Here is a 24,735-nt window from a genome sequence, read left to right as displayed (position 1 = left end):
GTCTCAGAAATAAAATCTCTTTTCTTCTCTGGCTGTGATAGAGAGAAAGAAGTTAGCATTTTGTCCTGCCGAGGAAGGCACCAATTGGCTAAATGTAACCTAAGAATAAAAGTGTGGAAAAGAAAGTGTAAATGGGGTTTGAGTGCCCCCTTCTGGGGACGGAGGAAATACTTTTCTGGAACTGAGATTTCAAATATATATATATATATATATATATATATATATATATATATATATATATATTTTAAAAGTCAAATTGGTATACATTGAAAAAGAGGCAGAGAGAGAGAGAGAGAGAGAGAGAGAGATTTTAAGCAACACAAATTTCACTGCATTGTTTGAAAGAAAAAAGAGCTTGACGGGACCATAGGTTTTTGAAAAGAAGCTCAAATAATCTTTCTCTGCTCTGCCTAATTAACAGAGTTGAAAGGGACCTCGGAGATCTTCTAGTCCAGCCCCCTCCTCAAGCAGGAGACGCTGTACCATTTCAGAGAAATGGTTGCCCCAATTTCCCCTTAAAAACCACCTGTGAAGTTTTTAAAGAGGTTTAATAACCGCATTTCAATCATATGAGGTTAAAATTGAGGTTTTAATCAACCAAAACGAATCCAGATTAGAGGGGAAGAAGAAGGACCGTATTAATATGTTGGAAATAAAGAAAACAATAAGTTATCACATGGCAGTTAACAGAGTTAAAGAACAACAACACGGAAGGATTACACAGGCAGCCCTTGACTTACAATTGGGACCAGGATGTCTGCTGTTAAGCAAGACAGTTATTAAGTAAATCACTCAGTCAGTAAGAGAACGGGGCTTCTCCCATTGACTTTGTTGGCCAGAAGATGGCTGAGAAAGTCCCAAATTTGGACCCTTGGGATGCTGCAACTGTCATAAATACAGGCCACTTGCCAAACGCCCTAATGGTTTGATTACATGATCACGGGAAGGCTGAAGGTGTAACTGCGAGGACCAGTTATAAATTACTTTCTTCAGTGTCATTGTAACTTTGAATGGCCACTAAATATAATGGTTGTAAGTCAAGGACTACCTATAAATAATTTAGGGGGCATCGGACAACCTTTGGCGTGAGGGGGGTCCAATCATATGAGCCCCAAACCATTTTTTTTCCAATTATAGGAAGACTGTACAGAGTTTAAGTACCAAATGAGGGTCCAGCAAATGGCAGCTTTTTCCATTTTGTCGTTCCGCAATTATGTTTATCCATCCCGAATGTTCTGCACAGAAGTTTCTTCTTTAAAAAAACCAAAAAACTAGCCAGCACCTTCCAAATTCTGCCTAGAGCTTCTGAGGTTCTCCAAGAAATAAGGCATTTGGGTGGGTGGGGGGGAGAAGCTATACCAATCAATATTCACCTATCGATTGGTGATCAATCAATGCTGTCCCCCAAAGGTGGTGTTTTTTTTTTTTTTCAAAAGGCAATTGGACTTTCTTAGTTTGTTCCCTTGAAGACATTTCGCTTCTCGTCCGAGAAGCTTCTTCAGGGGATGAAGAACCTCCTTGGAACTGAAGAAATGTCTTGGATGAGAAGCAAAAGGTCCTCACAAGGGGAAACCAAAAACGAAAGTAGGCCAGTTGCCTTTGAAAAGACACCTTTGGGACAACCATGACATGGGTGATTGAGAATCTCCACGGACCAGGGGTGGGCTGCTGGGGGTTCACGGGACAGCCCCTAGCTAAGATTCTGCACAGTTTGGAGAACCCCCAAATCCCACTCCTGGGTGGCCCCGCCCACCCCTCCCCTCCTAAGAGTCCCCACATGGCCCGCGTTGGATGCAGGTAAGGGCAGGGGGCACACAGAGACTTGAGGAGAGCAAAAAACAGGCTTCCTGGGAGTTCGCGAAGGCTGGAAATGGGCCCGTTTCTGGCTTCCAGAGAACCTCTGGAGTCCAGCGAGGACAAAAACATACCACCATGGTGGCCAAGTAAGCCACGCCCACCCAGCAACCGGACAGAGAACCCTTTGCTAAAACTTTTGCAAGCCCACCCCTGCCACGGTCCATCAGTCAATACTGTCCTTACGAGCGCTTTCCCACAGGCCCGTGTTCTCATAAAGCTCCGCCATTGTCCTCCTGGCTTCCATGGCTATCTGCTGGAACCTGCAGATGTAGAAGACCACCAGAAGCAGCAAGATGGCCTGCACCAAGATGAAGACGAAGAGGCAGATCTGGGCCACCAGAGCCACACCGCAATACCAGGACTGGCAGCTGGAGATGATCTCCTCTTCGGATAGGTAGGTGATAATCCGACCTTGAAGGTGGGCAGGGGCCGAGCACACCACGTCGCGATACAGAGTCCGGTTTTCTTGCCACTGCAGCCAGGAGCGGAGGTAGAGAATGTTGCAGGTACACTCCCAAGGGTTCCCCCGCAGGTAAACCGCCTGGAGGTTGGGCAGGTTGTCGAAGAGGCCTTTGGGAATGAAGGTCAGGTAGTTGTTGTTGAGAAAGAGCTTGCTGGTTGAGGAGGAGAAGGAGAGGGGGATCCCATCATCCGTGAGTTCGGTTGATATGCAGTCGACGACGTTGGCGGCACAGCGGCAAGGGGCAGGACACTCGGGGGTGACGAGAGGGAGCAAGACAAAGATGAAGAAGAAGCGGATGAGACTCATCTTCTACTCTGAAAAGACCCGGGAATCATTCAACGAGAGAGCGGAGGATGAGAACACCGCAGAGGAGTCTTCTTTCCTACCCTGAAAATTACAGAAATCGTCAGCTAGAAATCAGGGGTGGGCTTCAAAAATTTTAGCAAAGGGTTCTCCGCCTGATTGCTGAGTGGGTGTGGCCATGGTGGGTCTAGTTGACCTCCTGCACCACGGCAGCCGGGGGGGTGTTTTCACCCTCCCCGGACTCCTGAGGCTTTCCTCGAGCCCCCAGGAGGGCGAAAGCAGCCTCCCCAGGCTCCGGAGGCTCTCTGGAAGCCGGAAACGGGCCCCTTTCTGGCCTTCCTGAACTTCTAGAAGGCACGTTTTTTGCCCTTCCCCAAGCCTCCGCGCACACCCTGCATTTACTTTCATCCAAAACGCTACAAGGGCTTGCCTTCAGAAGTTGTGGTTGCTCCATCACTGGAGGCCACCACAGAAAATGGATCTTAATTAAATCTAGACTTAATAGTACTATTCTCTAATAATAATACAATTCTTGTAAAACATAAAATTTAATTTTGAACTAAACTCTGGCATCCTATTTTTGGGAAAACGCCTTCCCTTGCAACTTCTTCCTCAAGACTATTTGAATCGATTTACATTAGACAATTGGTTTACAGCTGGTCAATGATAGTCTAGCAAAGTTTAACAAACACAACCCAACAAAGAGAAGGGCCAGGGGAGACATGATAGCAGTCTTCCAATATTTAAGGGGTTGCCACAAAGAAGAGGGGGTCAACCTATTCTGCAAAACCCCAGAAGGCAGGACAAGAAGCAACGGATGGAAACTAATCAAGGAGAGAAGCAACCTAGAACTAAGGATAAATTTCCTATCAATGAGAACAATTAACCAGTGGAATGCTTGCTTTCAGAAGTTGTGGGTGCCCCATCACTGGAAGGTTTTAAGAAGAGATTCAACAGCTACTTGTCTGAACTGGTATAGGGTCTCCTGCTCAAGCAGGGGGTTGGACTAGAAGACCTCCAAGGTCTCTTCTAACACTATATGTTCTATGTTCTATATGAGCAATGTACATTAATGGCTTGATCAAAGCCTTACAAAGATGCAACATTCAAGTATTGGGCATCTCCTAAATCAAGGGTCTTCAAACTTGACAGCTTTAAGACTTGTGGGCTTCAACTCCCAGAATTCCCGAGCTAAAATGAGTGGAGGAGGAATTCTGGGAGTTGAAATCCACAAGTCTTAAAGCTGTCAAGTTTGAAGACCCCCTCTCCTAAATGAAAGACACACCGAGTTGGGAAGATACTTCTCCCTTTAACAGGCTGAAGATCTTCTGATGATCTCCTCAAATGGTCAAGGTAAACCACTCATTCGACCTGGTGGGCAAAATTGCTGTATAAGTGAAAGAAAAAACCAGTTGAGGACTTACCTCCCTGTTATGTAGCGTCTCTCTTTGGAATGAGACGTGAAGGACAACTGGCTGGTAGAAGCCAACAGCAGCAGAAGTAGAGTTGATAACCTCCATGCGTGTTTCAGCAAGATAAGACGGACTCTCGTTCTCCTTAGTCATCCTCTGGAAATCCCTGATGAGGCCTTTTTATTTTTCCCCCCCCCCAAGCTGACATTTCTTGAACGTCTCCTTTCAAAAAAAAAAGGCTTGAATGCAAGCAATGTTGGACTTGTAACAAGCCCTATTGATGGAGTCCGGGAATTGTGTAACGTCCTGGTTTGCTCTCTTCATGATTGAATTGATTCGACAACTTCATAAGTGCATGCAGGTCATTGACCCATCGAGCAACCTGGTGAGTTGCATAGGACGAGACAACCCTAAAAGGTGCTAACTGGGTTCAAACTAACCCGGTTTAGTGGCTTCTGGAAATGTGGTTAAGGTTCCATCATTGTCATGGGCTTGCTAACACAATTCTGCAAATATTGAGGAGGAAATTCCACTGTATCTCAGGTGGAAATTTCAGAATATTAGGGTTTGATCCTGTGCCCACAGACGCCTAAGATTTCCACGACATAGACGTCTTTGCTTATTAAAATCATCACGCCCAGCTATATCCAGCTATTATAGCTTGCAAACCATGTTTACAGTGTTTGATTCCTATCCAATTCTTTACATTGTGGTTTAGTACGATGGGCAAACCCTAGTAACGAATCCAGGAAGCTCAAAAGGTCAGTCTAAAATGACACTTTCTATGCTAACCAGATGTTCATGAGTTTAATCTTACAGATAACCAAAGACCCCAAAATGGATGGGTAGACAGTACCAGAGCAATAGATAGATTGGGCAGAAGAGAAGGGTGAAAAATTCAAAACCTTGATTTTGAGCAATCATTAATAAACCTAACAGTAGAGTATATGGGTTAGTAATTCTTTCAGTATGAGTTACAAAAAACAAGCAGTGGGGTGTAGTGGTGAAAGTACCGGATGAGGAATAATTTTCAAGTCCACCATTAGATCCAGAAGTTGGTTCTCTCCAATGCTTTGAGCCAGTCCCTTTCTCTCAGCCCCAAAGCCAGGATGGTCCATGGTGGAAGGTTCTGGATTAGGAATGGGGAGACCCAAGGTTCTGGACCCCCCTCCTTTCACCATAAAACAGGGGTTCCCAACTGTGCCATGGCCTATTCGGAATTGGGCCACAAGTGGCTGGCCAGAACATGTGCATACATGCACATAGCTCAACTTGCACGAGTGGCAGGCGTTTGCGTGTGGGCCGGCCCACTGGTCATGCAAGGGCTGCTTGCGCATGCATGTGCTAGCCTACCACTCACACGGCTCAGTTCCTTCTCTCCTCACCATCCTAGCTGAGCTGCCAAGCCACAAAGGTTGGGGACCACTGCCATATAATTTCCCAGGGAGATACGGGGCCAGTTCCTCCTTCTCGGCCCAGGAGGCAGAATGGTTCAGCGGTGAAGCCGCTGAACTAAGAATGAAGGGATTGAGGTTCTGGTCCACCGTCCAATCTAAAGTCTTCCTGGGGGGACTTCAAATAGTTTCTCCCTTTCATCCCAAGAGGTTCAATACTCCAGGGATGAAGGGGCTGGACTAGGAAAGGAGGATCCAGTTGGTCAACCCTATAGGGGGAGAACTTTGGGTCAGTCCCTTATTTTGAAGGCAAGAGCCAGGTGGTCCAGTAAGAGAAGGTGCTGGACCAGGAGAAGACCCAGGTTCTGGTTCTCCTTCGAGCATGGAAGTTCTCTGGATAATGATGGGAGATACTGTGTTTCCCCCAAAATAAGACCCTGTCTGATGATTGTTTTTGCCACCCAAAAAGGCACCAGGTCTTATTTTCGGGGGGGGGGGGACACCCACTGACTGATGCACTTGTGTGCATCGCCCCCAGCCTCCTTTTCGTCATCAAAGGCTTTCAGGAACTACTTCTTCTGCGGCTGGCAAGGCTTCCTGAAGGTCTCTGCAGCCAACCACAGAGCTCTGGATCGATCCAGAACTTTGTTATTAGCTCCAGAGGCCTTCAGGAAAGCCTTGCCAGTTGCAGAAGAAATGGGCCGGCAAGGCAGGTGTCAAGGTGTACAAGGCCTGGCTACAACTGTCCAAAGGTAAGTAGTAGGGCAGCTCCACCTCCTCATCCTCAGCCTAGCTTAATTTTTATCTGTGGAGTGGGCAGGATCTTAATTAGGGCTTATTTGGGGGGTAGGGCTTATATTGGGCGCACATGTAAAAATCAAGCTAGGACTTACTTTCAGGGTAGGTCGTATTTTCGGGGAAACAGGGTAGTTCCCGTCTCAGCCCAAGAACCAGTGTGAGGTGTTGGTGAAGGTGGACAAGGATGGAGAAACCCAAGTTCCAACCATCCTCAACCACAAAAGATTCCTGGGGAACTTGGGGTGAGTTCTTCCCCCATTCATAGGGTTGTCATTCAACGGGGGGGAAAAAATAGCAGAAGGAAACCCCTGGACCTCCTGAAATACAGGATGGGTGGAAACCAACTAATCCAATGAATAAATAAGGAGACATTTCCAGACAGTGAGAAAGTCCTTGTCCATCAGCAGAAAGGCTTGTCTCCAGAAGTTGTAGATGCTCCATCACTGGAGGCCTTCAAGAAGAGATTGGACAACCATTTGTCTGGACTAGTATAGGATCTCCTGCTTGAGCAGGGAGGGTTGGACTAGAAGACCTCCAAGGTCCCTTCCAATTCTTCTGTTATGATGTCCTCTTAAGTGAAGTGTAGAGACACTCCCCGCCAATGTGAAACAGCATCCCCTTCAATGACCAACCTCAAAACCAGAAAAGGACACATTCACAATGTGTTGTCACCAGATGGGAAAAACGTTCTGGCCACAACAGCCAAACGCTTCCTCTCGTAGACGCCCAGGAGCTGAGAGCCCCGATTAGAATCTGCCCGGGAGGAAGAGCAAAAACGGGCCACGTCCTGTGACAAAACATGCCATGAAAATGATAACTGGCCCCTATAAGAGCTGTGGTGGCCTAGTGGTTAGAATGCAGTATGGCAGGCTAATTCTGCCCACAGCCGGGAGTTCGATCCTGACCATCTCAAGGTCGACACAGCCTTCCATCCTTCCGAGGTGGGTAAAATGAGGAGCCAGATTGTTGGGGGGCACTCTGTAAAACCACTTAGAGGGGGCTGTAAAGTTCTGAGAAGCGGTATACAAGTCTAAGGGGTATTGCTATTGCTATCTTCCTTCCTTCCTTCCTTCCTTCCTTCCTTCCTTCCTTCCTTCCTTCCTTCCTTCCTTCCTTCCTTCCTTCCTTCGTCCCTCCCTCCCTTCCCTTCCCTTCCCTTCCCATCCATCCATCCATCCATGGTGCACAGTGATTAGAATGCAGCATTGCAGGCTAACTCACTGTTCACTGTCAGCAGTTCGATCCTGACCATCTCAAGGTCGACTCAGCCTTCCATCCTTCCGAAGTTGGTAAAACGAGGACCCAGATGGTTGTGGGGCAAGAGGCTGACTCTGTAAAACCGCTTAGAGAGGGCTGTAAAGTTCTGAGAAGCGGTATACAAGTCTAAGAGATATTGCTATTGCTATCTTCCTTCCTTCCTTCCTTCCTTCCTTCCTTCCTTCCTTCCTTCCTTCCATCCATCATCCCTCCCTCCCTTCCCTTCCCTTCCCGTCCATCCATCCATCCATGGTGCACAATGATTAGAATGCAGCACTGCATGCTGACTCTGCCCACAGCCAGGAGTTCAATCCTGACTAGCTCAAGGTCGACTCAGCCTTCCATCCTTCCGAAGTTGGTAAAACGAGGACCCAGATGGTTGTGGGGCAAGAGGCTGACTCTGTAAAACCGCTTAGAGAGGGCTGTAAAGTTCTGAGAAGCGGTATACAAGTCTACCTGTAAACCCCAAGTTCTTCATCGTGAAACTTTTCAAACGAATGACCATTCTATCCCTAAAAGGATGGGGCACCAACAGGAATAGACCAGGATCCCCACCCATTCTTTTCTCCTTCTGCTTTGCCGAAGGCGTTGTGAGTTTTTCTCCCAATTGCATTTCAAAGGCAACATTAAACAACAACAAAAAAATCAGTCCTCCAGATGCGACTCGTTTCCGCTTTTTCTCCTTTACTTCTTTCGATCCGTTCAAGGTCGTAGCAAACATTATATTAATATATTCCAATCGCCATCCTCATTTTTAATAAAACAGATATCTTTAAAAGGTCTCGCATCACCACGACGAAATATCCCACCGAATATTTACAAAAATCGGAACGATGCACGAAGGAAAGCCAGAAGGCGACGCGACAGAAGGCAGAGTCAGAATTTGGAATGGAAGGGAGGGAGGGAGGGGCCCCATGGGGTGGGGGGTGGGGAAGGAGCAGCCTCCCCCCCCAATAAACCATCCATGCCACGAAGAATAGCCCCCACCACGACACTTTCTTTCTAGGAAAACCAATAAATAAAGGCATGCGAAGTGGGGCCAGGAGATCATGGGTGCACATCAGCACATAAGCACAGAGTTAGGCTTCATACACACTCCCCTTGAAAGCGCAACGTACCTAGGGACTCACACACACACACAGAGAAAGATACACACACACTAATGCAGTTTTTGTACGATTTGGGTTTCAACCAGGGTTCCTTTAACCTTGGCAGCTTGGAGAAGAAGTGTGGACCTCAATTCCCTGAAGTCTCCAGCTTAGCCTTCTTCTAACCAAAGATCTTGGGTTGAATTGGCAACCAAGCCAGTTTTAAACCATGATTACAGCTGCCAACTTGGGGGACTGGGCTGAGAAACCACTTCGCTTTCTTTCACACCAAAGAAGAAAAATGTGAATTTTAGAGCAGCTCAGAAACCTTCCCCCCTGCCAAAAGACGAATTTTAACTTCTAAAGAGACGGGAAGTCTTGTTATTGATGGCATTTTGGGTGGACCGACACGGGAATCAAATTATATTTGGATTTTGGGTCCTTTCCCCAGATTTTCTGGCCGTTCAGTCTCCAAATAACATCCTCCACTTGGAATGGGGAAGGAGGGTGGAACATTGTGAAATGCGGAGTGTAACAGAGTTTGGGTGAAGGTGTGGGAGTATGAGTGCCTTACTTTCTTATTTTAGAGTAGTTAGTTGGTGTGGGGGAAAATAAGTGTATCTTTTGTCAAGAGGGCACAAAACTACGTTTTTTTTTTTAAAAAAAGTACCCAGCTGGGTATGTGCATTGCTGCGTATAGAGAGGGGGGATCTTTATCTCAATTCAACAGGCTGAAGTGTTATCATTTCCTCTTGCTTTAAAAACAACACACATACACACACACACACACACCAAAAACAGAAAGCCAAGAAAAGGCTTTGCAGCACCAGGTTGGCAAGGAAAAGAAAAGGGGGGGGGGAGAATAGGAGGAAGGAGAGAAAGTTCCTAGTAGTTCAAATTTAAAGCAAAATGGGACATTCCGGGATGTAGGGCGATTAACAGGGCCTCTTTGCAACCTTTCAAAGCAGCTGCTTCCCTTTCTGGATTGCACAGCCATGGAAGAAAAAGAATTCAAATTGAATTCCCTTGTTGGATTTTTTTTTTATTTTTATTTTTTTGCTGACAAGGAACATCAGATGAAGCTTAATAATTTTGTTCTGGTTTTACTTTTCCGCCCTTAAGAGTTGAGCTATGGAGAGGAGGAGATTAGGTTATATTTAGAGATGCTGGCAAGCTGTTAATTTTATTTTTAATTTGCTAGGAGGGTGGGGCCGTTATTCTTTTTCTGTTTTTCCTTTCTTTTCTGCACTGAGTTTCTTTCTTAATGAATTAAGGGGAAGGAGGAGAGAGGTGAGGTTGTATTTGAGAGGCTGATAAACTATGAATTAATTTAAACTTTTTACTTGCTGGGTCCAATCTTTTTTTCCCCTTTCTTTGGCTCACTTGGTTCCTTTTCATGTTTTGCCCTTTGTATTCCTTACCCTTGGTGCTTGCTTTATTTAATTTAAGCTTCTTCATAAAATTATTTGGAGGGGCAAGACTACAAAACCCACAATGCACCAACAAACCAAGCTTCTCATACAGGGGAGTATTTTTGCATTGAAAGAAAGAAAAAATGACTGAACTCCAAGGGAGCCCCCAAAAGAAACTTTGGGTTCAGGTTTTGTTCCTGCTCAGTGGAAATTGGGACACCCTGCAAAGAATCCACCAAGCAGCTTAGGAATCGACGTAGATCTTTAACGGTGGATCCCGTTTTTATCTGTGTTCAGCCAGAAGGGAAATATAGATTTGCATGCGAAGACAAGGCAAAATCTCAAAAGTCCAGGTGCAAAGCTTGGAAAATTCAGCCAACTAGGGAGAGAAAGGCTACCTAAAGACTCCCCAAATGTTGCATTCTGAGTCTTGACGCACAAAACTTTGCATTCTGACCCACAAAATTTAGTCCGCCGCTTCCTCCACCCTGCCCAGAAAGTATTTCTCGAGAGAATTAGAGCAGGACGGAGAATCAACCGGGAACCCTCCAACAAACACCTTGACCTCAACACAGTCAACTTGCTGCTCCTTATCTCAAATTAGGCGGGAGGAAAGAACCAAAAGTTCTCCAAGCAAAATCAAATCTGCCCCAGGAAGTCCCACCAACGTTTCATTCAGATATGCGAAAGAAGGTCATCATTCGCACCCCCACCCGACCCCAACAAAAAGGGCAGGTATTAAGAAAGGGGAAGGGGACGAATGGAAAAGAAGGTGAGGAAGAGGAGGAAGAGGAGGAGGAGGAGGAGGAAGAAAATCACAGCACCGTAGTTAGTCGTAAACATTGACGCGCACGTTCATAGAGTCCTCACACTTCATATGCCGCTGCCCCCCGCCCGCCCGCCCCCCCCTCCGGCAGAAATTTTCGTTTAAATACTAGGATGCTGTCAGATGAACCGAGGGGCACGTGGGGGGGGAGCGGGGGGGGCTTCTTCCCATCTTGAGGCCTCTTGCAAGACCGTCGGCCTTGGAGGGAGAAGGCGGGTTGGGGCTCCTCGTTTGGATCGTAAGAAAAAGTTTCCTGAAGCCGATTTTTTTCCAAGGCGGGATGGACCCCATGGTGTGCACAGACACACACACACACACACACATACACGCACGCGCACGCACACCGTCGCTCTCTTCGTCCTGGCTCCTTCTCACTGCTCTTGAATTTGCTGTTGCATTTTCTGTAGCATCTCCTGCATTCTTCGCAGCTGCGGCGAGATAAAGGAAAGGGAGAGGAGGGGAAGAAGGGAGGAGGGGGGTGTCACCGTTTTTTTTTTTTGGTTTAAAAATAAAGAAAGAAAGAAAGACCAAACTTTGAGGGTTTCGGCTGGAGGACAAGCCCTCCCAATCATCTCCTAGTCCGGTGATGGTGGACCTATGGCGTGCATGCCGGAAGTGGCACGCCGAGCCATTTCGATGGGCACGCCAGCCGTTGCCCGTTGCTCTTCTGGGTTGCAGTGCATGCATGCACACCGGCCGGCAGCTCTTCATGCGCGTGGGAGCGCCAGAAACCGGAAGCTCAGCTTCCTGGCACGAGCATGCGCACCGTGGAGCTGCTCTTCCACTTTCCGGCGCTTCCATTTCGGCACTCGGTGCCAAAAAGTTTCGCCAACACGATCTGTCGTGCCCCCGTCAGAATCTGATTCAGAGGGAGAGGCCGACATTGGGGGAAAAGTTGGAGATAATGAAAGGGACTCTTCTTGCTTGTTTGACTGTGTTGTGAGGGTGGGATTCAAAATTTTTAACAACTGGTTCTGTGGGTGTGGCTTAGGTGGTGGGCATGGCTTGGTGGTCATGTTATTGGTTGGGTGTGGCCAACTCAATATCACTCACATCGAGGCACGCATCTCCCCGCCTGGCCTCTCGTGACTGTGGGGATGCTGCAACAGTCGTAAGTGTGAAAAATGGTCATAAGTCACTTTTTTCAGTGCCATTGTAACTTTGAATGGTCACTCCACACAAGCAAAGTACCAGCAAAGGAGGGGGAAAAAACTCCAGAGAGGTTCCTGAGACAGGAAGTCTAGTCCTGCCAGGAATGTAATAAGGGTTAACGGAGAGGCAGTTTCTGTAAGCAACACCAGAATGTTTCCTTCCTGCCTTCCTGACAGGATTAGCCCAGTCATTTCTTCTAGCAACCGGTTCTCCGAACTGCTTAGTATGTCAACAGTCGGTTCTAGCAAATAGGTGCAAACCTGTAGAATCCCACCCCTGCTGTGTTGTCTTTGTGCCACGCCCCTTTGGGTCATCACACTATCCTTGTCTGTTGCTCTCCTTAAGGAAGTGCAAAAAAAGGAAAAATACATTTGGGGAATTTGATTCACAGACAGTATCTATGGAGATTGTCAGATCCTACTGCCTGTGAACCCAAAGGTGCTTTGACTTTTTTAATCCCAAGAGGCAACTGGACTTTCTGGTTTCCCTTGGAAGATGTTTCGCTTCTCATCCAAGAAGCTTCAGATTGGAGCTGAAGTAGCTTTTCTTGGATGAGAAGCGAAACGTCTTCCAAGGGAAACCAGAAAGTCCAGTTGCCTCTTGGGATTAAAAAAAATCAAAGCACCTTTGGGTTCACAGGCAGTAGGACCGATGCTTGGTTGGCAGAACCGCATCGCAAAATTGAACCGCGTCCTCCAATCAGATCCGTTTAAGAGCCACTGGGTCGATTCCGTCCCGATGGAGAAACGGCCGTAGCAGAATCAACTGAGAATCCAAATCAAATGAGGGCAAATCGGTTATGGGTGTCCACCTCTGAGCATGGTGGTTTGCTTGGACATGTTTCATCACCTGACTAGGTAACATCATCAGCGCTAGGGAGTGTGGGGTTTGCTCCCTGTTTAAATACATTTACATAAAGTTCATTGCTCCACTGTTGTGGATTGGGATGTTGCGTTCTCCTTATTCATGGCTTGATGAAGGCATTGTTTTCTGCTGGATGGTTTGTCTGGGGTTAATCCTTGCTTTATCTGGTTGCTGGAGAAGACGTGTTCTGGTCTCTAGTTTTCCTTCTTAGCTTTTCTAATATCTCTTTTGAATAGTGTTTACCTGTGGTTAATTTGTATGTGTTATGCTAATCACCATTGCGGATGGCTAACAGCTAGTTGGGAAAACACCTGCAAGCAAACCAGTCAGCTCAGAGAGCGCCAAGGACTCTACAGTTCAGTCCTGAGCTGTAGATCTTCCCTTTTATTGAGGCAAAGAGTCATGGCTTACGATCATCACGGGCAGGCTCCATGACGGTCGCAACTCTCAAGGACTAGCCATGTTTAAAACTTTAACAGTGCCTTCAGCAGCTTACCTCTTCGTCCTTCATCTTGATCAGCTTCTCTGTTTCGGCATCCGGGGTTGGAAGCGGCAAGATGGGAATGGGACTTTCGATTCGGTTGTCCTGAGTCAGTTTGCTGAAAAGGAGGAATAACACTTAACTTCTGTAAATGGGCCTCAGTTCTTCTCTTCTCTAGGAAGGAATGGGATTTGGTGATGGTGGGTGGTGGTGGTGGTGGAGGAGGAGGAGGAAAAAGGAACGGAGGAGGAAGAGGAGTGGGAAGAGGAGAAGGAGGAAGAGTTGGAGGAGGAGGAAAGGAGGAGAGGGAGAGGGAGAAGAAGGAGAAGGAGAAGAAGGAGAAGGAGAAGAAGGAGAAAGGAATGGAGGAGGAGGAGGAAAGGGAGGAGGAGGAAGAGTTGGAGGAGGAGGAAAGGAGGAGAGGGAGAGGGAGAAGAAGGAGAAGAAGGAGAAAGAAATGGAGGAGGAGGAGGAAAGGGAGGAGGAGGAAGAGGTGGAGGAGAAGGAAAGGAGGAGAGGTAGAGGGGGAAGGAGGAGAAGGAGGAGGAGTGCGAAAGGGAGGAGGAGGAAGAGGTGGAGGAGGAGGAAAGGAGAAGGAGAGGGAGAAGAAGGAAGAGGAGAATGAGGAGGACTGTGGGGTCCTTGGTGCTCTATGAGCTTAGTTGTTTTCTTGCAGATATTTCATGACCCAAACAATGACTAACACTGATGACGTTACCTAATTGTGTCATGAAACATCTGCAAGAAAAGAGCCAAGCTCAGAGAGCACCAAGGAGCGCACTCCTTTTCCTTCTCCTCCTTCTCCTTTCTTCCTGATCTGATGAGTCAGGAAACTTACCTGGTCATCTGTTGGATGCACTGTGCTCGATAGTTCTCATAATGGACGTCGCACGTCACGTCTTTCAGGTCGTGCATGTGGGTTCGGATCAGCATGTTTCGTAGCTTCACAAAGTCACAGTGTGCTTGGTTCTCCACTAGGGAAGGAGAAAGATATCCTTTTGGAATTGGGTGGTATGAACAACTCAACCCATCAATAAATGAAAGAGAGTCCACTAATCATTCGGAAAGACACCGAGTCAATGAAGAAAGAGATCTCATTTAGCGCTCAATGTTATCTCTATGATAGACCTCCATCCATCAACAGTCCATATGTCAGGATTCCGGCATTTAAATCATGAGTCTCGAGCCAAACTTCCCAAAAAGAATTTATTGGGAGTTAACAGGCTGGCACTGCCTGGGTGTAGCTGACTCTGAGACACATTGTTCATTGCCACCCTTGACCCTGGTTTTCCCCCCACTTCCTGGGTATATCATAATTCATATTCTCCAATGGGACACATCCATAGCCCAGAGTCATCAATCAGGCTCTCCAGTTAGAATTTTGCGGCGGCAGAAACTTCAGTTGCCTAGTTACTATCTTTGAAAACATTTATGGAATGCACTTTCAGTTTTGAAAGCTGCTGCACTGCTTCCCCTTCCCTTTCTGTTGGCAACTCTAAAAAGACCATAGAAATATTTTATGAGTTGACACCATATCTCTGAAAGGACAACTGGGAACATCTACCAGTCTGACTGGAATATGCCGAGATCAACCAGCATTGGATCTAACCCTAAACTGACCACTTCAGAAACTCGTAACTCCTAAAACTTTCACACTGTTTTGGCCTTCAGAGCTTCACTGCTTCCAAACCTGAAAGTTTCACTTAGATTTCAAAGAAAATAGTTCAGTAGAGCTTGTGAGCTTCTAGAGTTGGTGTTGAAGTCAACAAGACAGCTTACCTTCCACAATGCCCCAAGGGTAGAGTCTTCCTCGGACCCTCTGCCCCTTGGCTTCCACCACCGTGTTGCTACCAATGACCGCAAAGGGCGCACTCTCCTGGTGCAAACACAAAACGTTATGAGAAGTCAGGAGGACCACAACCGAGAGAGGTTGCCTTCCCTGGATGCCCAATCAGACAAGGTTACAAGGTGGACCTGGTTGAAAGTTTAACCAGGTTGATCTCGCTTCTGAAGAGGCAGCAAACATTGGGCACATTTGGGGCAACAAACATCACGTGTTTATTGAGGTAGGTTAAAAACTCACGTTGATCAAAAGGGAAGCAAAAGGGAGCTTCATCGCTGGAGGCTTTCAAGAAACTGGATTGCCATCTGTCAGAAATGGTGCTTGGTCTTAGACTAGATGACCTACAAGGTCCGCCCGCAACTCTGTTAATCTGTTATTTCCAATCCCATGGAATCCCAAATCTGGATTGATTTCCAAATTGAATAAGTCCCAGACTGGATACTTCTGCATCTATTCGGGTCATTGTTTTCCAAAAGAAGTATTAAAAGTATAACAGAGTTGGAGGGACCTTAGAGGCCTTCTAGTCCAACTCCCTGCTTGAGCTATACCATTTCAGACAATGACTATCAATCTCTTCTTAAAAACCTCCAGCGTTGGAGATCCCACAACTTCTGAAGGCAAGCCATTCCATTGATTAATTGTTCTGACTGTCAGGAAATCCCTCCTGAGTTCTAGGTTGCTTCTCTCCTTGATTAGTTTCCATCCGTTACTTCTTGTCCTGCCCTCAGGGGCTTTGGAGAATAGCTTGACTCCCTCTTGAGAAGTGAGAATTGAGAAGTATTTACATTTCCCCCAAGCAAATTGGGAAATTCAAATCAATGCACCTCTATAACTGTCTGGTTTGGCTCTGCAACCCGATAGGACAGGCACAGACGTCAGAGGGTGATTAGGACTGCAGAAAAAATAATTACTACCAACCTCAATCGAGGACCTGTATACTGCACAAGTCAAAAAGAGGGCTGTGAAAATATTTACAGACTCCTCACATCCCGGACATAAACTGTTTCAGACTTGAGTCTAAGAATTATGTTGTTTTGCTCACCTTCAGTTCTCTGTCTTGTTGCTTGAAATCTTCATCTTCATCAGAGTCACATTCGGGAAACTGGTAAACTTTAATTCCGAACTTATCAATCTCTTCCCGGATCTGACAAAAAATGCAACCGTTCAAATCAATATTATACCGTCCTGTATTGCAGTGTATTCTTTGCCTGTTGTGCAGGCAAAAGAGACGTGGTGGCGCAGTGGCTGGAATGCAGTATTGCAGGCTAATTCTGCCGACAACCAGCAGTTCGATCCTGACCAGCTCGAGGTTGATTCAGCCTTCCATCCTTCCGAGGTGGGTAACATGAGGACCCAGATTGTTGGGGGCAAGAGGCTGACATTTGTAAACTGCTCAGAGAATGCTATAAAGCACCGTGGAGCTGTATATAAGTCTAAGTGCTATTGCTATTGTTGTCCTTCCAGGCACAATGACATGAAAACGCGGTTTGGTTTGGCAAAGAGACATTTTTAAGGTTGCCTGACGTCTTAGATAGTTGTTTTATTTACTTTTTGGCAGGATGAACTACATCACTGTCCATAGGGAGAGGCGGAAATACAGCTACCCAGTCCGAAAACAATTTCCTACGTGGATTTCTCTTGAGAAATCACAAGGGGTGAATGCCTAAATTAAACCTCTACTTTTATTACTACACCTAATGATTTTGGAGTGACCCACAAGATAACCCTACCTGATAATCTACTAGCCAATTTGGTCTATTGGTTAAGGTACCAGACTAGAAACCATGAGATGGTATGTTCCAGTCCAGTCTTGGACATAAAAACCAGCTGAGCAACTTTGGCCAATCACTAGGAGATTGGGAGTTGTAGTCCTGACTAAGGCATGAAAGCCAGCTGGGTACAATCACTAGGAGATGGTGAGTTCTAGTCCCACCTTAGCCATAAAAACCAGCTGAGTGACTTTGGGCCAATCACCAGGAGACTGAGAGTTCTAGTCCTGCCTTAGGCATGAAAGCTAACTGGGTGAGTTTGCGCCAATCACCAGGAGATGCTGAGTTCTAATCCCACCTTGGACATGAAAGCCAACTGGGTGACTTTCAGCCAATTCCTCTTTTTCAGCCCAGCCCACCTCACAGGGCTGTTGTTGTGGGGAAAATAAGAGGAGGAAGGAATATTAGTAAGTTTGCCACCTTGAGTTCTTTATACAAATCATAAAAGCGGGACATAAATAAATAAAATAAATAAATTTTTAAAAACCCTTGGAAATAAGCAATTTTTCTGCTCACCCGTTCTTTTAGCTTCTTGATCTCAGAGGGAACAAGGCAGTCGGCTTTCGCAATGAGGGGAACAATATTCACTTTTTCATGGAGCGCCTTCATGAATTCCACATCAACCGGCCTTAATCTGCAACGCAAAAGGGGGCAAAAAAAGGCAACATCTCAATCCAACATGGTTGGCTTCTCAGAAACGAAGCTAGATGGGGTACTAGATAAATTCCCTCCCAGTCGAATTCCAAAACCAGACGGGGAAGCAACAAGGCGAAAGCTAATGTCAGGTTCAAGAACAAGGACAGAGTTTAAAAAATATGAATAGTTTCTTTCATGCTACCTAGGAGGGGTCCTTGAAGTTCTGTTAGCTTGGTTGGGGTTTTTTTACAGATGTTTCATTACCCAAAGTAGATAACATCCACAGTGCTAGTCTCTTCACCAGAAAGGAATGGGATTTGGAGGAGGAGAAGGAGGAGGAGAAAAGGAGAGGAGAGGGGAGGAGGAGGAAGAGAAAAGGAGAAGGAGAAAAGGAGGAAAGGAGAGGAGGAGGAGAAAAGAAGGAGAAGAGGAGGAGGAGGAGGAGGAGGAGGAGGAAGAGGAGGAGGAGGAGAAAAGGAGAAGGAAAAAATAGACAAGAGGAGAGAAGGAGGAGCAGAAAAGGAGAGGAGGAAGAGGAGAAGGAGGAGAAGATAAGGAGAAGGAGAAAAGGAGAGGAGAGAAGGAGGAGGAGGAGAGAAGGAGAGGAGGATAAGGAAGAGAAGGAGGAGGAGAAGAGGAGAGAAGGAGAAGGAGGAGAAAAGGAGAGGAGGAGAAGGAAGAGAAAAGGAAAAGGACTACGATTGCGGGGTCCTTGGTGCTCTCTGAGCTTGGTTATTTTCTTTCTTTCTTTGGGTCAATTAATTACCCAAACAATGACTAGCACTGATGACGTTACCTAGTTTGGGTCATGAAATGTCTGCAAGAAAACAACCCAGCTCAGAGAGCACCAAGGGCTCCTCATTTCAACCCTGGGCTACTAATATTCTTCTTGATTGCCATGCTACCTATACACATCAATCTAAAGCACTAAAGGCAAATTGGCGCCAGATAAGAGTCAAAGGATTTCAAGGGAGATGGGACCTAGGTCTTTTATGGAGGCGTAGAGACTCCAAGCTGATGGTGCATTTGACCCCGCCCTCAGACTCAGCCTGGTTTTCTCCTACAGCAGAGGTCTCCAACCTTGGCAACTTTTGAAACTTGTAGACTTCAACTCCCAGAATTCCTAAGTTCAGGCAGCGTGGCTGACTGAGGAATTCTGGGAGCTGAAGTCCACAAGTATTGAAGTTACCAAGTCCTACAGCATAACAGATGTAGAGGTGGCATCAACACTCACTTCCAAATAAAATGGCTGTAACTGTTGGATCTCGGCCTTACCCGTGTCCAAACGGCGAGATGAAATAGAGGCAACAGTGAACTCGATTGTCTTGGATATTCTTCCGGTTGAGGCCACTCTCATCCCGGAAGTACTGTTCAAACTGCTGATCGATGTAGTCGGTGATCGGCTTCCAACTGGACAATAGTAACAAACAAGGAAAATGAAAGCAATTATAGTTCCCAGCATAAAATAAATACAGGTAGTCCTTGACTTATGACCACAACTGAGCCAGAATAGAATAGAATAGAATACAATAGAATAGAATACAATAGAATACAATACAATACAGAATAGAATAGAATAGAGAATTCAATAAAGAATAGAGTAGAGTAGAGTAGAGTAGAGTAGAGTAGAGTAGAATAGAATAGAATAGAATAGAATAGAATAGAATAGAATAGAATAGAATAGAATAGAATAGAATAGAATACATTACAATACAATACAATACAGAATAGAATACAATACAATACAATAAAGAATACAATAAAGAATAGAGTAGAATAGAGTAGAGTAGAATAAGTAGAGTAGAATAGAATAGAATAGAATAGAATAGAATAGAATAGAATAGAATAGGAGAAAATGAATAGAATAGAATACAATTAAGAATAGAGTAGAATAGAATAGGAGAAAATGAATAGAATAAAGAATAGAGTAGAATAGAATAGGAGAAAATGAATAGAATAGAATAAAGAATAGAGTAGAATAGAAGAAAATGAATAGAATAGAATACAATAAGGAATAGAGTAGAATAGAATAGGAGAAAATGAATAGAATAGAATAAAGAATAGAGTAGAGTAGAATAGAATAGGAGAAAACGAATAGAATAGAATACAATAAAGAATAGAGTAGAGTAGAATAAAATAGAATAGGAGAAAATGAATAGAATATAATAGCAGAGAACAGAACAGAACAAAATAAAATGAGCTGGAAGGGAACTTGGAGGTTTTCTAATCCAGCCCCGCTAATCAAGTTTTGTACAAATTCGAACAAAGAGAAGGTAGGACTCACCAATCTGAGTTGTTGACAGCATCTCCGAAGCCTGGCGTGTCCACTATCGTCAGCTTCAGCTTGACCCCTTTCTCTTCGATGTCCACCGTATGCTTCACGATCTCTACTGTCTGATTTATTCTTTCTTAAGAGACAAAGACCAAGGAAAAACAACCATGGAGGTAGGTTAAGCGCCGTGATCTTCTCCAAGTCCCAGCTCAGGGGTCAAGTCAACCCCAGGTTGCATCTACTCTCCCTTTCCTCCGAATTAGCCAATGTGTTGGGTAGCCTTGGCAGGTCTAACAACAGTTGGCGAAGGCCACATAACCGTGTCCACTACACCCCATTCTGCCCAACCCATCGCGGGTGTTCAACCTGGCTGGCCCTCCAGGGACACTTAACTGTGGCTCACCTGCCCCAAGTGACCCATTGCCCCCAGGGGTGAAGTTAGCATGGCCCTGTGGGCCCAACCATTTGCCCCAGTCTGGGTGTTGGCTAAGTGAGTGCCAAGACAATGGTAAACCATCTTCTGTACTTTTAAAAAAATATTTTTATTGAGCATCTTCCTAAATTTTACATTGCAATTTTAATTTTGCAACAATTGATATGCTGGTTGTATCAGCACCTTTTAAAAATATACATGTTGTGATACATCCTAGTTATGACTGTTTTTCTCTTTTCATACATAGAAAAAAGAATAAAAGCTTGCTATTATACAACCTACTTATGTCTATTGTACCCATAGTTATAACATACTTCTCTATAGATTTATCACTCTATATATTTTGATTTGCAATTATGTACAATCTAGTACCAATATTGCTTACAATACGTATCCTTTTATATAGCTGTAATATCTGTACTTGTTCCTAATTTGTTGATTCTCTTCCGTCATCCATTTTCTAACCTTTGCATCTCTTGTCTAGCCAATTGTACCCTGGGTCCCATATTAGGTAATACCCTGTTTCGCCTTTGTCTTTAATTTCCATCATTAAACCTGCCCATTTTGGCGCATTCTAATATTTTCTTTATTGCCCTTTCCTCTGTGGGCGAGGGTTAGGGTTACTACTGTACTTTTACCAAGAACGGACAGGATATTCATGGAGAAAAATCTGTGTGATTGACAACAGTCAACAAGGACTTGATGGCACAGGTCAATCAATCAATCAAAATCAAGGACAACATAGGTTTCAGTTTCAATTTACATGGTCGGGAATTGTGCTGATTGCAAGGACTAAGGAAGAGTGGTACCCTCAGCGTTGAGAAGTTTTCGGTCTTTGTAGAGATCCGTCAGAAAGAGGCTGTTCACCAAGGTTGATTTGCCCAGACCAGATTCCCCTAAAAGAACAACAACAACAAAATCAAACAATTCTTTTAAACAAAAACAAAAAAAAATTGGAACGAGTCTTGAATCTTCAGAAATGCCATAGCAGAACTGACACTTTCTCTCTGTACCTGATATTCTTATTTAGAACAATCTGTCCTTGGAGAGAGACAATATTCCAGTCTAGTTTTTAATCTCCATTCTCAGGGAGGGGAAGAGGAGAGGAGAGAAGGGAAAGGAAGGGACGAGGGAATGGTGGGAGAGAGGGAAGGGAAGGGAAGGGAAGGGAAGGGAAGGGAAGGGAAGGGAAGAGAAGAGAAGAGAAGAGAAGAGAAGAGAAGAGAAGAGAAGAGAAGAGAAGAGAAGAGAAGAGAAGAGAAGAGAAGAGAAGAGAGAATGGTGGGAAGGAGAGGGAGGGAACAGAAGAGAGAATGGTGGGAGGGAGGGAAGAGAAAGGGAGGGAGGGAGGGATGAAGGAAGGAAGGAAGGAAGGAAGGAAGGAAGGAAGGAAGGAAGGAAGGAAGGAGATTAAACAGCATCTACCCCTGGATAACCACAGTTGGTCCACCTCTAGCCAGGATGAGATTTAACATGCAAGCTATTCACAAATAAGAACCTTGGCTGACCATTCCTAATTGATGTTGGATGACCTTGGAAGATCTACCAAGCCGGAATGCTTTGTCCATCCCAGAACTGTTATGCCAGGAAGCTGCAAAAAACATCTCGGTAGAGCCACACCCATACTTTTAAGAAAAGGTCCTAAATGGGAGGTTCATTCACCTGCCACCATGAGGGTGAAATCGAAGCCCTTCTTCACCGATTTCCGATGGACCTGGTTGGGCAGAGTGGCAAAGCCCACATACTGCTTCTCGTGGTCCTGAGAAGGGGAGATAAGCAGCCATGGGTCAGACTGGAGAGAGAGAAAAAAGGAGAGAACGAGAAAGGGGAAAAAAAGACCTTCTAGTTTGCACAACAATCACGTCAACTCTTGAGGCTGGCTACTCCCAAGTTGAGTTGGGAGCTTAGATTGGTTCTTATAGGAGATACAACCCATTCAGTGGTGAGATTCTTTTTTTTTTTAACTACCGGTTCTGTGGGCGTGGTTTGGTGGGCGTGGCTTGGTGGGCATGGCAGGGGAAGGATATACTGCAAAATCCCCCTTCCCTCCCTACCCCACTAACCTGCTTTCCAGCTCCATTCTCCTGTGCAGGGCAACCAAAGAAGACCCAACCAATCAACTGGGACTCAATGGGACGCAGAGAAGAGATGGGGTTGGCGGGGCCAGTCAGAGGGGGTATTTACCTGCTCTCCAAAACTACTCAAAATTTCCACTATCGGTTCTCCAGAACTGGTCAGAACTGGTTGAATACCACCTCTGGACCCATTGGCCAAGAAGATCTCCATTCATGGACAGAGAATGGAGGCTGGAGCAGAGTGCGTACTCCTAGTTTTGCCTCTCCATTGAATAACAGCCCCCTCAAGAGACAAAGGCAGGGCCTTCAGATCAAATGTCGAAAGGAGAGGACAACTAAAGTTGGAGATACATTGCTGGTCAGTGGCACCAGAATAGTATTTATTTATTAATTCGTACCCCGCCTTTATCATTCACTCCAGGCAGCGAACATACCTAATATGCTTTCCTCCTGCTATTTTTTCTCACAATCCCAATCCTGTGAGGTGATTTGGGCTGAACAAGAAGGACTGGTCCCAAAGTCACCCAGATGGGTTTCAGGCTTAAGGCAGGACTAGAACTCACTGTCTCCTGATGATTGGCCCAAAATCACCCTGTCAGCTTTCATGTCTAAGGCAGGACTAGAACTCTCAATCTCCCGATGATTGGCCCAAAATCACCCATCTGGATTTCATGGTTAAGGCAGGACTAGAACTCACCATCTCCTGGTGATTGGCCCAAAGTCACCCAGCCAGCTTTCATGGCTAAAGAGAAACTAGAACTCAAAGAGTCTCCTGCTTTCTAGCCTGGTGCCTTAACCACTAGACCAAACTAGGTTTCTATTTTCCATCCTAGGTATCTTCAACTCCCAGTAACGGCCATGGTGGCTGGAGAATTCTGGGAGTTGAAGTCCTCACATCTGGAAACTGTCCAAATTGGGAAACTCACTACTGGATGCCGATCAGATGTTAGTTGGAAGCCAAAGAGAGTTAAGGAGACAGCTCCTTTCCTTCCCCAACTATGTTAGGTAACCTCCTCCATGTTTCCAATTCGCGTATTGGCTGGGATGAGGACAGCTAAAGCTCACCAAGCTTCAAAGCCACCAGGTTGAAGAAGATGAACCTTAAAAAATGAGACTGGAAGCCACTACACAATTTGAACTTGGGTATGCTAGTCCTTTCCATCAACCCAGGAACCAAAAGAAGATTCCAACAAAACGTCTATTTCATTGGAAAACAAGCTCTGGACCCACCATTCATAGTTCCCGCTAACTCAAGGATAACCAGACAACTCATCAGTGGAACAGCTCACCTCCAGAAGTTATGGGAGCCCCATCACTGGAGGTTTTCAAGAAGAGACTGGATTACACTGAGTATTTTATCCCATTTTATAATCATACGTTGTTCCAATTTTCTAACATTATTTCTAATACAAGTATAACAATACAATCTTATGTACCTTTGCAGAATCTCTTTTTCAGTTATGTTTTTACCCATTATCTCTGAATAAGTCCTGTTTCTTTCCATCTTGTTCCCGGCCTGGTTCTATAGAACTGGTAGCTCCGTAGAGCAGCTGACACGGAAATGATTTGCTGCAATGACCTTCTGGTCGTCTTTTTGTCCCATCCATCCGTCTGGGCTCTTGGCTGTCCTTTAATTCCTGCTTTTTCAACCTCAGCTGCTTTGCACGGCACAGTTGAGGTTGAAAAAGCAGGAAAGAAGAGGATTTTCAAACACTGCACACCCGCGCGCAGCCCTTGTCAGCTGTCCGGGCGGCACAGCTAATGATTTTTCGCAAATTCTCCACATGCACACGCAGCCGGTGCACTCTCACCGAAGCAGTTGTAACACCGGTTGAATCCCACCCCTGGTATAGGGTCTCCTGCTTGAGCAGGGGTTGGACTAGAAGACCTCCAAGGTCCCTTCTAGCTCTGTTATACCGTAATTTTGCAACTGGCTCTAACAGAGGTTTCATAATTTCTTGAAAACCTAGTTAAGGGTATAGCAACCTACTGGACAAGAAGCAAGAACAAATAACGCCAGAATGGCTTCATTTTGTCAGTTTTACTTTTCTCTCGCAAACGTTGATCTGAGTTTCTACTTGCAATTTCCCTTTTTTGCGTGCGTTTGCTCAAAAGGAAGTGAGTGTTGGGTTGATGCCCTCGTTTCACACACAACAGTCTTAAACAACGCCCCCCCCCCCGCAGCTTCCAAAATCTCCACAGCTAGATTTACACAACAACAATGCAAATCAAAATTGGAAACAAAAAAAAAAGCCTCGTTGCATGCTTAGGACAATGCAGAAAAATCTAGGCCACGCCGTTCATTCCAGAACGCAATCTTTTGCGATTAGAAAGACACAACGTGACCTGATTGCTTCTTCCCAAAGGAAGAACAGAAAAAAAAAAGCAGAAAGATTATTT

At 45.5% G+C, this 24,735-nt stretch overlaps 2 protein-coding genes and 1 long non-coding RNA gene across 7 annotated transcripts in view; 1 reads left to right on the top strand and 2 right to left on the bottom strand.

Annotated features, from left to right (window-relative positions):
* Nucleotides 1-570: 570 nt before the first annotated feature.
* Nucleotides 571-6,599, bottom strand: GP1BB (glycoprotein Ib platelet subunit beta). 3 transcript variants are annotated; one of them, XM_087913357.1, is made up of 3 exons: nt 6,323-6,599; nt 4,048-4,257; nt 571-2,707 (listed from the first exon to the last, which is right to left on the bottom strand). In XM_087913357.1, exon 3 carries the CDS (start codon nt 2,624-2,626, stop codon nt 2,021-2,023), a length of 606 nt encoding a protein of 201 aa, XP_087769483.1. In that variant the 5' UTR covers nt 2,627-2,707; nt 4,048-4,257; nt 6,323-6,599; the 3' UTR covers nt 571-2,020. The 3 variants fall into 3 exon arrangements, with proteins under 3 accessions (XP_087769483.1, XP_087769484.1, XP_087769485.1); XM_087913358.1 differs by lacking the exon at nt 6,323-6,599 and having other exon boundaries at nt 571-2,702; nt 4,044-4,727; XM_087913359.1 differs by lacking the exon at nt 6,323-6,599 and having other exon boundaries at nt 571-2,702; nt 4,048-4,727.
* A 2,314-nt stretch (nt 6,600-8,913) lies between these two features.
* Nucleotides 8,914-9,177, top strand: LOC148124643 (uncharacterized). Its single transcript, XR_015739633.1, has 2 exons — nt 8,914-9,010; nt 9,076-9,177. It is a non-coding gene; the product is annotated as an uncharacterized LOC148124643 (long non-coding RNA).
* Nucleotides 9,178-9,824: 647 nt separating this feature from the next.
* The window catches only part of SEPTIN5 (septin 5), a 35,490-nt gene continuing 20,579 nt past the window's right edge, over nt 9,825-24,735 (bottom strand). For 2 of the 3 annotated variants that reach the window (XM_087913389.1, XM_026716164.2), the window contains exons 2-11: nt 21,923-22,019; nt 21,070-21,156; nt 19,840-19,963; nt 18,831-18,965; nt 17,436-17,553; nt 16,193-16,294; nt 15,087-15,183; nt 14,146-14,281; nt 13,323-13,425; nt 9,825-11,238 (exon numbers count right to left, since the gene is read on the bottom strand). In XM_087913389.1, coding sequence (XP_087769515.1) covers nt 11,182-11,238; nt 13,323-13,425; nt 14,146-14,281; nt 15,087-15,183; nt 16,193-16,294; nt 17,436-17,553; nt 18,831-18,965; nt 19,840-19,963; nt 21,070-21,156; nt 21,923-21,932 — 969 coding nt within the window. In that variant the 5' untranslated portion in view covers nt 21,933-22,019 and the 3' untranslated portion in view covers nt 9,825-11,181. Of the gene's footprint in view, nt 11,239-13,322; nt 13,426-14,145; nt 14,282-15,086; nt 15,184-16,192; nt 16,295-17,435; nt 17,554-18,830; nt 18,966-19,839; nt 19,964-21,069; nt 21,157-21,922; nt 22,053-24,735 lie in introns of all 3 variants that reach the window. The other variant, XM_087913388.1, reaches the window with a different exon arrangement.

Source organism: Pseudonaja textilis, chromosome 15 (genome assembly GCF_049901715.1).
Source record: "Pseudonaja textilis isolate UNSWEBS1 chromosome 15, rPseTex1.2, whole genome shotgun sequence".
NCBI classification, from domain to species: Eukaryota; Metazoa; Chordata; class Lepidosauria; order Squamata; family Elapidae; genus Pseudonaja; species Pseudonaja textilis.
Note: the sequence above shows the minus strand (reverse complement) of the source record. Positions and strands in the feature narration are given on the sequence as shown.